Raw genomic sequence first — 14,317 nt, 5'->3', positions numbered from 1 at the left:
CTCTACCTCCCTCCACTCAACACCCATCTACTTATAGACCTCCTGCCAAACTTCCAGAGAGTTCTGCCTCCTTAGGTGAATCGCCCCCGCCTTAATCAATCAGGTTAGGGCTGCTCCCCATGTCCCCTCCATTCGCCCCAATCTATACCAAGCTTGGTCTATACCACTCTACTCTTACATACTTTCATAATATGTGCTCGCTCATCTTGTCCCTCCGTCAACTAGTAAGCAATGGGAAGGACATTTTCCTTTGTAGCACTTGAAAGGCTTTCTTTATTTTTTAAGAATAAATAGCTTTCTCTGAGCTCCCTAGAGCTTCGTGTATCTTGTCAAAATTTTGTGTGTTCTCCAACAATCTCAAATCAGTCACCCCTGCTTTTTGTCCAGTAGTCTATTATGTCTAGCTTTCTCACTTATTTGGATAAATAATCTAGAACAACATTCATTGTGGAGACTCCCCTTCAAGAAATCCACGTGAAACAGAACTGTTTTAATAGAATCTAGCTAAAACAGCAATTTCTTAACAATTCCAAAAAAGTAGGGTGTATCAGGCATTCTAGATTTACTTGAAAAGCATGCCCATTGCATGGACGAATGTAAAATAACACCAATAGGCTGGTCCAACTGTTTCAGCATGTTATGCATATATGCAATGCGCATCCACATTGGCAAATGGTAGGTGTGGTGGAGGATAAGGGGGGGAGAGAGAGACCCAAACAAGGTTAACAGAATCCATTTTTATACGAAAAAAATCTCAACATGCATGGGCTCAAGATAAAGCATAAGCTGCATGGTTGGAAAACAAGGCCAAAACCACTGCTTCACACTTATCTTGCTTTACCCAATACTAGCCCAAGACCCTCCACATCTGTTCGTTTACTTTCCAACCTTTTCTCCGTCTAGGTGAGTTCTGAAAATGCCCCCAGTCAGCAATCAAATTGGATCGGAGCCTTCTTCAGGCAAAGCAAGAAACCATCTAGATATCCAATGATAATCCGCTGTCGATGTCACAAGCTCGTATTAGGGAATAAGGCGGCTCCCAATAAAACACATACTAGAGGTACTGACATGTTATCGTCAAGTTTTGAGGAGATAGGGAGGGACTCTACAACTGTGGCCACAAAAGAAATCAAGGCCACACATTGAACTGCTTTTCCCCAATCCAATCGATAGAAACCCAAAGAAGAGTAGTAATAGAGAAACCTGCAGTCAAGGATTCCTTGATCGTGAGGGTCTCGAATATATGTTTATTTTCAAGGTATCAGAAAGGAAACAGACGGTCAAAAACGAGCTTACCCTATGGAAAGCAGAAATCCGAGGAGAAACATGGCAATGCTACCGGCCCAGCTTTTCTTGCGGTTGTAAGGAAGTTTGACTCCACCCATCCGTCTACCCACAATATCAGCTATGCCTGCATTCATGCGAGTGGATCATCAAAATGTTAATGAGATGATAGATAGGAAGGAAGTTACGATTGCAGAGGCATACCATCTCCCCCGCACATATTTGCCAAGGCGATCATACCCACAGGGGACTCCCTCCAAAATAGCACGGTGCAGAGGGACAAGACTAGCACATAATATAAAGGTCCCCTTAAGAGCTCCCTGCAGTATTTCAGCCTGATCAAGGGCAACAATCCATAACAAAGTACGAATGCATTTCAGACTCAATAGCTTGAAGAGCCTCGAAGGCTTACGCAGCAGTGCCTTCTCTGCTAATAGACTTGACCAGGCCCTCGTCTTTAAGTATGCTGAGTCCGTACAAGAGAAGCTTGAGAACATTGGCCAAGGGAATTGCAAGAGCAAAGAAGCGTGACCAGGGGGACGTGCTGGAACACAATTCACGACAGACGGTTATATTCCATCAAAGAGAAGTAGCATGCTTAAATGCACGAGGCAGTAAAATCTGTGGGGAAGACACACACCTGTACATTGGCCACACTAGGGCATAAATAATCCCAGTTGAGATATGGACCAGCTTGCGGCTCAATTTCTGTTCTGATCAGAGAAATGCACTGTGCCCAATTATTATACAGTATGGCACAGCTCCCAGCCCCCTGCTAAAACGTTCATCCCTCCACAAAATGGGTCATTTGAAATCGATGAAAAAATCATGCCACCAACCTGTTCGAGCAAGTTATTCTGCACCAAGATGTCAAAAAGGCGGATCCAAAGGAAGGAGCCAGCAAAAAGCACGACGGTGCAGATGGTATCATGCTCGGTACAGCCGAGCTGCAAAGGAAGGGCAGAGCTCTCCACGAAGGGCAGGCTCCAGCTGGATGCGAAGGGAAACTGATGCTTGCCTGGGAAAGGGTCCAGATGAGATTTCCATGTGGAAGGATAAGCCCAGCTCTTATCAAGAGAGGCAGAGGGGAAGAGTCTGAGGGATGGGAGCAAGCGAGGCTGCAGGGGAAAGGTCTTCCAAGAGATAAGGGGAAGGGGAAGGGGATGGGGATGGGAGAGGGTAAGAGGGGGAGTCATCGCTGAGTATAATGAAGGAGCTTTGCCACAGCAAATCTCCCAGCTCTCTGTCGTCTTCTCCATCCACCAGTGTTCAGTCAAACTTAGCAGTTGACTGACACCTCACGTGCACCCTTTTAGACTTTTGGCTCCTGCACCCCTCAAATTTGGAGCCTTCGGGACCCTTCTGACGCCATTTTGAATGAGTGTAAAACAATATGAATTTCATTAAGATGGTGCGCGGAAAAGGGGGTGAATTGCAAGCTGAAGAGAGAGAGAGAGAGAGAGAGAGAGAGAGAGAGATGTGACCTGCCCAAGATGGTGCACGGACAAGGGGGTGAATTGCAAGCTGAAGAGAGAGAGAGAGAGAGAGAGAGAGAGAAGAAGAAGAAGAAGAAGAAGAAGAAGAGGAAGAAGAAGACAGAGAGAGAGAGAGAGACAGAGAGAGAGTAAAAGGGGGGAAGAAAAAGTGGAGGATGTCAGGAATGGGATAGAAATAGAATACTCAACTGATGTGCCAAAAAAAGCGGATATAAAAATAAGTAAATTAGTGATTTTTCTCTTTAAAAGGCAAAGGCCTACCCATTAGGGGCAAGCCAAAAATTTAGCAGTCAAAAGAAATGGGATTTTCAATTTAGCCCTTCAAGGCGAGAAGAGTGGCCTACCCGTTAGGGGCAGGCCAAAAATTTAGCGATCAAAAGCAATGGGATTTTCAATTTAGCCCTTCATGGCCAAAAGAGTGGCCTACCCATTAGGGGCAGGCCAAAAATTTAGCAATCAAAAGCAACAGGATTTTCAATTTAGCCCTTCATTGGCGAGAAGAGTGACTAAATCTTGAAATTATCAAAAAGAAGGGCTACGGGTCCAATGGACTTTCAAAATCTGAAGCAGAATGACGTCACATTATCTCTTTCTCCAGGCTCTTGGCCTCACGACTCAAACTCACCTTCCCTCCACTTGCAGTCCTGCTCCTCTCGAGCTGCTCCAACCTTCTAGTGTGTTGCCTCTTCAAGCATTCTGCCCCAACAGAACTTCAAGTACTCTTCTTTCAGTGGGTGATGGCGAATCCCTTCATTGTCTTCTCCTTTCATGGTAGAATTTCTCCTTACCGCCCAGTGAAAGATCTCTAGTCAAAAAGCACTCCTACAAGGATTTGGTAATGTACAGATGGTGCAGACTACATAAGATGATGAACGTACAGACATATGATTGAAGCTGCAAGCAAATTGTTAAGGCAGCAAGATCTCTGTTGATTAAATGATGAATCCATGATTTGTCTTGTAAGTTGTCGTTGCACTTCCAAAGTATAGCGTATAGCTCGCAACAACGTTTTCTTGCATGTTTTCTCGCAAAATGCATTGCCTCCCGTTAGACTGTGTAGCCTTTGAGTTTGCTTGGAGGTTCAAGCATGCAATTTGCAAGCAAACAAGCAAAGTCTAAGAGGTATGAACTTTAGCTTTGCATGCATTTTTATGGATGTTGAATGGAGCATTTTGAAAGTTTAGAATCATATAACCATTTTCTTTTCTAGATTTGTCATTGATAATTGTTTTCTGCATGAGTTTTCATGAGTAAGAGTAATGTAGAATACTTAAAATTGATTACTGTAGTCTTTATACTAAGCTAAATTCCAATACATACTTTATTTCCTATTTATTGATTTAAGTTTTCAATTTGTCGATAAGCATGGGAAGGCCAAAGAAGAATAAGAGACAAATATCCTTACATGTGGTGGGACTTTTAAGGAAGTAGACAATCATGAGCATATGCATATGGATTTGAATGTTGATGTTGATGCCGTTGCTCTTCAGAGTGAGGATAGTAGAGCAACAAAGAGAAAGGAAAGCTATACAAGGTCTTTTATTCCTGCATGGTAGATCACAAATCCCTGGGCATATGCTATTTTTTATGCTGAAGGAAAAGAGTGGATTAAATGCTCTATATGTGGAGATGAATGCCAACAAACCATTTAGTCAAATGGAGAGTAAAATATTCAAAAACATGCACTTGAAATACACAAGAATCCAAAAGGGCACAAAAGGGCTCAAGAGATATTTCAATTGAAAAGCAAAGGACCAAGTAAGGCCATAGAAAAGCCTGTGGATCTAATGATGGATGCTGAAAAGGTGTGCATTATGAGCGTTCTCCAAAATTATGTGGTTTGTGGCATGTAAGGACATGTCCTTAGAGTCATTGTAGATGCATGCTATCATCACATGTTTATGCGCACACCCGATATGCCTTTGTCAAGTGAATATGCATCCTACATAAATGTCAATTCAGGAAAAGAGTTCTTAGAAGCATTATATCTTGTGTGTTGGGAGAAACTCAGAGAAGAGATATGTGAGAGCCTTCTCTATTCCATTATGGTTGATGAAAGCACGGATCGTCGCTTTGAAAAACACTTGATTGTCTACATTACATTTCTCTCCAAATGGGGAATTGGGCCTTGGAAGACTCGATTTGTGCGCTTAGTTCATATTCGTGATGGTAAGGCACAATCAATGTATGAAGGTGAGCAACAAGTGATAGAGGATATGCACTTGGAAAGGCAAAAAATGGTGGGTTTTGTATCCGATGGGGCTCCTGCTCTGATTTGTGTAAATGAAGGATTACTTGCTAAACTATGCTATGACATTCCACATCTTTTGGGTATTCATTGCATTGCTCACCATGAAGCACTAGTAGTCAAAGATGCATGTGAGAGCTTCATAGAGTTTACCAATGTTGATAAATTTGCAAACAAGATAAGACAATGGCTGGACAAATCTTCTTTGCGATGAGAGGAGCTCATGGATATTTTAGATGCCTTTCATTTGAAGCATTATCAAATGCTTCAATTACATGGTATTAGATGGCTATCACGTGGGAAGGTGATGGATCGTTTGGCTAAAATAATGCCTGCACTTCTCACAGATTGGAAGGGGCCATGAAAAAATTTATGAACACGCAATCATATATCAGGTGCAGTTTCTCATACACTTTTTGGTTTATGTGTTGGTACAAATAGATTGGTTGAATTTAATGTTTCAATATGAGCACATAGATATTACAAGCATTGGAAGACATGTAAATGCCACAATGGATGCTTTAAAAGAAATGTATTTGTATGTTGCATTTGCTTATTGTTCAAAACATCTTATGGAGTTTAGGAAAAAGACCAAAGAGGGAGTTCTAATTTGAGAGGATAAACAGGGTGGAATCTATGCACATGTCCTAAAATATGTAAGTCTTGAAGGTAGCAATAGGCAAGGAGCTTGAATGGGTGTACAACTCTTGCCAAATCTTTTTTTGAGCAATTATTACTCAAATTTGAGGAAAGGTTCAATGACCAGTTCAATTCAACTTTGGAAGTTAGAAAAGCTATTCTCAAGTTGGAAAAGCTATTGAGATCAAATAAAAATATATTTTAAGGATTCAAAATCTGCTATGCTGAAGTTAGAGATTAGTTTTTTAGTTGAAAACATGTATTTTTTACTCTAGAATAGGTATTGACAATCCGAAAACATTTTTAAAAATTTCAAGGACTATTTTGAAGTTAGAAAAAAGTTTTGAAGCTAGTAGGTTTGTTTTGGAGGATTACCAAAAAGCGAGCGAGGAAAAGTGAGCGAACCAAAAAAAGCGAGCAAGAAAAAGTGAGCGAGCCAAAAAAAGCAATCAAAACAAAACAATAATAGATTGACAAATCCTTGTTTTAGCAACTGTCTAAGTTCTTCAAAAGTCCATGAGAGAGTTGGACCTATGTCATTGCCAAGGCATTATTAGTAAAGACGCACCCTATCTTTGCTCACTTTTACTCATTCAATTTTTTGTAATCCTCCATAATCAAGTTCTCTATCTCCACCAACATAAGTGAGACCACCAATGAAATCTTCCACACAAGTCAAAAGTTCCATAGGACTTCTTGAATGGAATAGTCCACATTACATGCATGTGCAAATGCTTGGTTTTTGAAACTGTATTCACTCTTGGAACAAAACCCATGGTTTTCTGTTTGCAAAAAAACCCTCTTTAATGAATCACTCTTACATCCCAACAATTTAACAAAATTTAAAGAGCAATTACATTACTTTCTTTAAAATGATTTAAATTCCAAAACAAATTAATATTTGCTTATAGAAATCAATGGTAGAAGCCAAAATAGACAATATATTGACATGGTCCATATTAGGTAAACTTTCCTCTAGATCCGGTGCAAGAAATTGTCTAATTGTTTATTAAATTCACATTTTGATGCATGAAGTTTTACTAAATGGTGCAAAAGGTCATGATAATCGTCTAAATCATGCCTTGCCATTCGTTTTGTTGGCCCAAAAGATGAGAATTTTGACGTCATGTATCTTTTGATTTACAAATCCAAATGGGGTCATGTTACATATCAAAACGAATGGCAAGGCATGATTTAGATGATTATCATGACATTTTGCACCATTTAGTAAAACTTCATGCATCCAAATGTGAATTTAATGGAATTTTTGCCAGTTTCTTGCACCAAATTTAGAGCAAGGCTACTCATAATAGAAGCATGTTAGAACTCTATCTATATATTGGGACAAAAAAATCAAATGTTTTCTATGCAAGTTCTTATGATGAAAATATATAAAACACTTTTACCAAGGTAGACTTTCAATAACATGTTATGATCATGTTCGATGTTGAAGTTTTTATTGAATGATGCACTTCAACTATATACTACTTGTTGGTAGCCAAAGCATTTCTACGCAAGCTCATCTCATGACAATAGATAACACTATCACTAATGTAGACTTACAAGGTGATACTATAAAACTTTACAGCACATAAATATAGTGAGGTTATGTTTTTCTCAAGTGATGCACTTCAAAACTATAGTACCTATTGTTGATAGCCAAAGTATTTCTATTACTAATGCACACTTGCAATATTATGTTATAATCATGTTCAATGTTGAGGAAGCAGTATAAATATTTATTAATGATGAGTACATACATAAAACGAGATTATGTGTTGGTAGCCCAACCATTTCTACTTTGCTCGCTTTTTCTCGCTCGCTTATTTGGTACTACTCGCTTGACATCGCTCGCTTGATCGACTGCCTCTTTTGGAGGAGCAAGAGAAGTCTCTTTGGAGCCATATATAAAATTGTTCAAAGTGAGGCTAAAAAATATACTTTGATAAATTTATTACAAACTTGAGAAACTATTTTAAAATTGGATGAACTATTTTGGGGCTTGAAAAAGCCATTTGTGGTACTATCTCTCACTTGAAATTGTTGTTAAGCCCTCCTTGAATTCTTAAAAGAGAATTTTGCATCTGAAGCAATCACAACACAACAAGCAATCATGGTTTTGTTTTTTTTCCTTTGATATGCAACCTTGGTTCATAATTGGTGCATTTGATGATACTCTTAATTTTGTAAATGTGTTGAGGAGCATTGAAGCAAACCTTATCTCCTAGTAAAATGTTGTAGTTTGCCTTCCATTCTACCTTTATTTGTCTATGCTTGGGCTTTGCAATCAATCAACAAGTTTTGTAGGTCGATCTGCAAGTCATTGTTTTATGATTAAAGAGCTCTAGCATGTTTTCATAGAGTTCAAAGGACTCCTCTATATTACTTTGATGATCAAACCATGGAACAAAATTCTTGAAATTCATTAGGCACATTAGAAATCAATTATGGGGAGCATGTGCACTATCTCTTATCCACTTTCACCTAAACTAGAGGTTATGGATAGTGTGTGCACTGACCCATGTGCACTTCCACCTTACTCTGACCTCCAACTAGAAGTGTTCCTTCCCAAATGCATTGTAACTAACCTATTGCAACCACCAATTTTTCTAACAAGAAGGCAAGTTTATGGAGGCCTCCAAATTTACACTCCAACCTATCAAAACTTGGTGGCCCTTTGACAAGCACAGGAAGCTTCTCTTAGACCACATTTTTTCCCATGCTAGATGACGACCTTTAGACCCTCTAGTGAAATTTAGATTTATGAAGATATAAAACAAAAAATATTTATTTTCATCCTAGTCCTATCGTGTTTTAGCACATGGCATGATGGGTTTGGGATATCTTTAGGATAGAAATAGGCTTTTATAATGAGAAATGTGATGAGAATATCCATATACATTCCCATCCTATTTATGCTCATAGTTAAGACCCTTACATAGCATGCTAGTGACAGCCCCTACTCAACTAAAAATAATATTCAATTATTTAGGTAGCAATTAGGGTATCAGGAGATGAGATGGGTGAAAAGGAGCATGGAGAGATCATTAATGATAGAGAGGAGCTCATGGGGGGTGAGTTTTGAAAAAATAATGGGATTGTGTACTACACATCTCTCTCTCTCTCTCTCTCTCTCTCTCTCTCTCTCTCTCTCTCTCTCTCTCTCTCTCTCTCTCTCTCTCTCTCTCTCTCTCTCTCTCTCTAGCAATCCTCGTACTTCGTAAATCTCCTACACGACATAGACCCGACCAATGTAATAGCTTGCAATGGAAACCATATGAGATCAAGTTCTAAAAGACCACCCCCAATACATAGACATCTATACCAGCAATGAAATGAGCCACTTGGAGTCGATCCCACAAGCACTTGGCATGCGACATGATCCACTTGTATACATGCCATGTAAAAATTCATTACTTTGTTTGAGCAAAAATGGTGAGGAGACACCTCAAGGAACGAGGAAGATTATTTGAACATATTCCCATAAGCTCTCATAGGGGAACGATTTGACAGGTACATCAAAATGGATGTGGAAATATGAATTTCATGGCCCATGCTATGACAAAATAAATTATACTAATGAAATAATGTGGATCTCAACCGGAATGTATCATCCACAAATTCCATCTATCATGAAACGGCGGACAAAGGTATTCAAAATTTGACATTGCCAAAGAGAATTGGGCTACTATGATAAATTATTTCAACAATATAAAAAGTACTATCATAGAGGGAAATCTATCACTAGTAGAGCACCAGTTAATTTTGTCAAAGGATTGCATGAAGAAATTCATGAAAAAATGGATCGTTATAATTCCAAAACTGTAATTATGTTGCAACTTATGGTAGTCACTACGAAAAAATCTATCAAATATGTGTGAGCAAGTATACATTTAAAATACCCCTATATTTGAAATTTTATATTGTTTTACATAATTATCTATCTGTTGTCCACATGTATACATGTTGTAATTACGAATTTAAAAATCCTTCTTATAGATACATATCATAGCTATATTTGATAACTAGTTTTTTTAACTCTCGTATCCCTAAATCCCGTAAGACATTCCTCATGAATGAACCTACTACCTTACATGTTTATAAAGTGATCACCTTGGGTGTTGCAATGGCAATTTAAGAATCAATTGAGAGGAATGATCGAGCAAAATTGGAAAGGTAGGTTTTCAAACCAAGAGGTGATACAAGTGGAGTCATTTCTAAACTCACTGGCACACATAGGCCAAATCCTGTAGAATAATTAGATGCCTTAAATAATAATGCAGATTACCAATGTGTTCAAAGGAATCACTTATCACTAACATGTGCACAATAAAAAGTCCGCCCAACAAGCAAAAAGGAAATAAAAAGAGCAAACAAAGATAAAGTGAATGTATACTCAATTGAAAACCCCAAACCAAACCTAACAAAAGTAGATTACACAAAGGGGGTTGCTATTCGAACATAACATTGGAAGTTTCTAACACATCTATCCAATGATGCAAAACCAAGATGTGACTCTCAACATCTCTTCCACCCAAGCTCTTTGAGTACAATTACTTTGCATAAAAATGCATTAAATTTTCCTCTTGGATAGGCCTCAAATATGAATGTATAATAGCTAGAAGCACTCTCTTATCAAAATTCTTGGAGGCAAATTCTCAACACATTCAAGAGATCTACAAAAACTCAAGGATGTTTTCTAGGAGCAAGTTTAACCAATGCATGAATTTAAGAATGCTTGGCAACAATAAGTAGTATAGCTTATACAACAACTACACAAACTTACTTCATGTCATGCTAAAAATTGAGATACAAGACTTAAAAGAGGAGCTCATTAAACTCAAACAAATGCCAACAACCAAGACCAACCCCATCAAAGATCTACACCATTTTTGGAATCCAAATCGCAGAGTCAACAATATCAAGACAATGAAAACACTCTCAAGTCAAGATTTTCTCAATAATGAAGGTCAAAGATGTCTCCAAAGAGAAACCCTCAGTCAAATTGCAACCCAAAAAAATGTCAACATAGACCTATCAGCAAAAAGCACAATGGTCCTTTAGCAATAATGAGTGTTCTACTCCATACAATCAGATGCAATCCAAACAAGCAAGGAAAAAATCTATTTGGATACAAAAGAAAGATATGTACCACTTTATACCTGATCAACTCCAATACTTGGATAGAAGATTAAGTTGGGCATGGATCCCCAAAATCTGCATAAAAGAGAGCCATGTACCCCTTGCCCCAACAAAACTTGCAATTGCTTATGGACCATGCAATATGCTCAACAAATATGGGTACCTCAATGACAGTATGAAAAATTTGAAAACAATGACACTATGTCTAGTAAAATGGGACACAAGCCAAGCATGAAATCCTCAATCGCAAATGTTCCTCAACAAAAAGGGCTACATCCCATTCTAGTCACAAGTGGAATACTTCCAAAATGTGACAATAGTCAAATCCCAAGGATCCAAGGTACAAAAGATATAGATGCACATGCATCAAGTAGACACACAAATTAGTAGAGGCATTGACAATCAAAGAATGGAACACAATCCAGCAATACATGATAACAAATGATAGGGTTGCACTTTTGCCAGCGCATCTCTACATAGAACCCAAGTGCCAACTTTCCATTAAAGCCCAGCTTGCCAAGACTGTTGTTAACTTAAGTCCAAGGCTTGAAAAGCAAGTCAATAAGTAATATGTTTCTACATGAAACATATTCCCAAGTGATGATCTTGGTCTTTGAAAAAAGGAAGTATAAAAACAAATAAACAAGTGGCATTGAGTAATTTAACTCCATTTGGAGACTGTAGCACAAATCCAAACATCATTTCACAACCATGGCTGTATAAATATCTCTAAATGCAAAGACGCTTTGACTCGTTGGGGTTCAATGTTCATTTCGCTTTGGTGTTCTTATTGTGTCCATGCTCCCTCAACACTATCAGTGTGATAGCGTGCTCTAACCTTACAATCTCCAATCTTCCTCCCTTCTCCTCCTCCTCCTCCCTTCTCTCCTTTGCAACTATAAACCCCATGAATAAATGAAGGATGCTAGCTCTCCATTCCTCAACCTTGCAATCCTTTTTGCCACCCTATCCTCCTTCTAAACCCTACAAACAATTCCTAAACCCTAGACCCCCTATCAAGGTGAGAACCTCCATTAAAACCTTGTGATCAAAACTTCTTTTTCATATTAGACTTGCTTTCCATTCCTTAACCTACCCCTCGCATCACAATATGACCCAATGACCTATACTACTTTTGTGAAACACATATGCTGCAATGACTAGCGACATAACTCTAGGTGACTAAAATGCTCGCAACTTGGAAATGAGGAAAAAGTGAAAAAGTGACAACATTTTTACACCGATGCTGGGAGGTTAGCCCCTAAAGTGAAACTGGGTCATGTGTTTGCGATCATGAAAAAGAATGACCTCTAAAAACTATCATAGTCGCCTTATCTATAAGCACAAGTCTATCTCTACCTTACATAACACTGGCTTGATAGTATTTCTAAGACTCTACGTAGACATGACCATTTGGAACCCATTCTACATCGAGTATTACACTTAAATAAAACTAAGGAATTCCGAGACTCACTGTTCTTGTTAACCGCCTTCCAAAATTTACCCACGATTATTTGCAAACCATCTTCACCGACTTGCTTGTGTAGTTTCCTCCTTCTCATCCATGCCTCTTGGAGACTCACTACTTGGATGCTTGGTTGGTGGCTCCTTGGTGCCTAGTTACTTGGCTACTTCGGTTGGGCAATCAAATTGTCTAATGGTTAACATTTTGCCTTGGATCAATGTTGGCCATGTCCACATATAGACGTGCAACAAAGTCTAGGATTCGAGCAGACGAATCGTTCTTCAAAATTGGGTGGCTAGATTGGGCGACAAGGGACCGCTTCCACTTGGGGGCTATCTACTCTTGACTAAGAGAGATAGGAGTGGTTGAGATGGAGGACTAAGGGTTAAGCTAGGTGCGTCAACTGGATTATGCAAAACATAAGGACCAATTGGGTCCCTTACATGGTTGCCATAACTCTTATCCTATTCAGGACTTCTATGAAGAAGTAGGTTTTTGTCACATTGGTGTGATTAATTCCTAGTATTCAACATTGTCCTTCCACATGGAAGGTGTCATTGTTGATGAAGAGCATGTTTCAGAGAAAATCTAGCCATCTTTAGTTGGGCTAGCTTGGCAAATATCTCCACAGAGTATGACATCAGCCCCACCGAAGGGCTCCAAGTGGTTGTGTTTAATTTCTTGTAAGCGCATGTTTGCTACAATAAAGATGTTGTGCCCTATGAGGGAGACTTCGTCAAGTACTACTAGCTCAATATTTTTATAAATGCTTGAGATTTCTTGTAGCTTTTCACTAGTCAAGCCTTTGTAAGATGATGTTAGTAGGGGTAGATGAAGTACCGAGTGTATGGTTGTTCCTCCTATGTTGTGTGTTGCTTTTGCCTAAAGCCTTCAGACGGTGCAATGGGTATTGCTTTGTCCTCAAAGTCTATGACTTGTTGGCTTGTGTAAATGACCGTGGAGTAGTGTGTCTATCTTGTCTTCCTCTTCGACGTTCATTGTTTGTGCGATTGGATTGTTGTAATGTATATGTGTTGATTATTGAAAGCAAGCTATGTGGTCCATCCATGCTAGATTTAGCTGGACTTGTTCTCTAGGTATAATGGGGTCTAAGTGAGGCTCTCATAGTGAGGTTGGGCCATACAAGACCACTCTTATAGCTACTTGCATACTCTACCTTTCCTTTAATTTTGCAACCATGACCGTCGAAGTGTCTGTTAGGAAATGTGGTAGGACTTGTTGAGCTTTGCCCATGGTGTGTATTGGGATGGAAGCAAATGCTGACACTTGTACTTGCTGAAATAAAACATTGAATTTGGAATAAAGATGTGTATTGTATTGGAAATGTGGACAATCACATGTTTATATCACTATCTTAATAAGTCTGCACAATGCATTCAGTGAATTCCAAAGGGCATGAGGGTGAATGTTTGCTGTTATGAGATCAAAATTAAAAGAATTGGAATATGGGATTAATCATGTCCTGTAGGATTGTAAATTAAAGTGATAAATCACACTTACAATGGAATCATAATGAGGCACCCTTGGAATCAAATTTAAAACAATAGACATATCCCATTATAAGGTCGTGTTTGGTTAACAAAAGACAATAGATAAAGATACGTAGGAAATTCAAGGCATGCTAAGTAGAAAGTCGATTTCCTAGGTTCTCTTCCTCACACCCATTACGGATGGATTGCAAACAATCTATATGCCCATTTGGCCAACGTTCTACTAAGGGAGAGTTTCAGACCGAGTATCAACAAAATCGAAGGACATTCGGAGAACAAAAGCACTTGGAGTAATACATGCTAAGATGAGGACACATTTCCAAATGATGTTTTAAATAGGCAAACCTAGAATGTTGTTCTTACTGTTACCGAGAGGGCACGTAGTTTTGGCAATTGCTTTTCATTATTCGCAGTTGGCTCATGTACCGAAAGAGTAAAGTAAGATGGACAACCATCAAAGACAAAAGTAAGTGTGTGATTCTTTGAAGTAATGATTTGCACAAGCGAAAGGGTTGTTTGACGAGTCTATTAT

The 14,317-nt window shown here is 38.8% G+C and overlaps 1 protein-coding gene across 1 annotated transcript; it reads right to left on the bottom strand.

Moving 5' to 3' along the window:
- Window positions 1-568: 568 nt before the first annotated feature.
- LOC147897858 (phytol kinase 1, chloroplastic-like) lies at window positions 569-2,601 on the bottom strand. The gene is made up of 6 exons (XM_087380383.1): window positions 2,124-2,601; window positions 1,925-1,992; window positions 1,697-1,828; window positions 1,489-1,604; window positions 1,297-1,411; window positions 569-1,203 (listed from the first exon to the last, which is right to left on the bottom strand). Exons 1-6 carry the CDS (start codon window positions 2,541-2,543, stop codon window positions 1,008-1,010), a joined length of 1,047 nt encoding a protein of 348 aa, XP_087236509.1. The 5' UTR covers window positions 2,544-2,601; the 3' UTR covers window positions 569-1,007.
- Window positions 2,602-14,317: the final 11,716 nt, after the last annotated feature.

The sequence above is a fragment of the Dipteris shenzhenensis genome, chromosome 10 (assembly GCF_047967505.1).
Source record: "Dipteris shenzhenensis isolate YYH24624 ecotype China chromosome 10, Dip_SZ_1.0, whole genome shotgun sequence".
Classification (NCBI taxonomy): domain Eukaryota; kingdom Viridiplantae; phylum Streptophyta; class Polypodiopsida; order Gleicheniales; family Dipteridaceae; genus Dipteris; species Dipteris shenzhenensis.
The sequence above is the reverse complement of the archived record's forward strand: the minus strand, read 5'-3'. Positions and strand labels throughout refer to the sequence as shown.

Excerpts from the sequence above, each read along its gene's own strand:
- LOC147897858 (XM_087380383.1), bottom strand. The coding sequence starts at position 2,543 with ATGGAGAAGACGACAGAGAGCTGGGAGATTTGCTGTGGCAAAGCTCCT. Across the intron at positions 1,605-1,696 it reads AGCAGAGAAGGCACTGCTGC|GGAGCTCTTAAGGGGACCTT; the intron begins GTAAGCCTTCGA and ends GAAATACTGCAG. Across the intron at positions 1,204-1,296 it reads GGATTTCTGCTTTCCATAGG|GTTTCTCTATTACTACTCTT; the intron begins GTAAGCTCGTTT and ends CCTTGACTGCAG.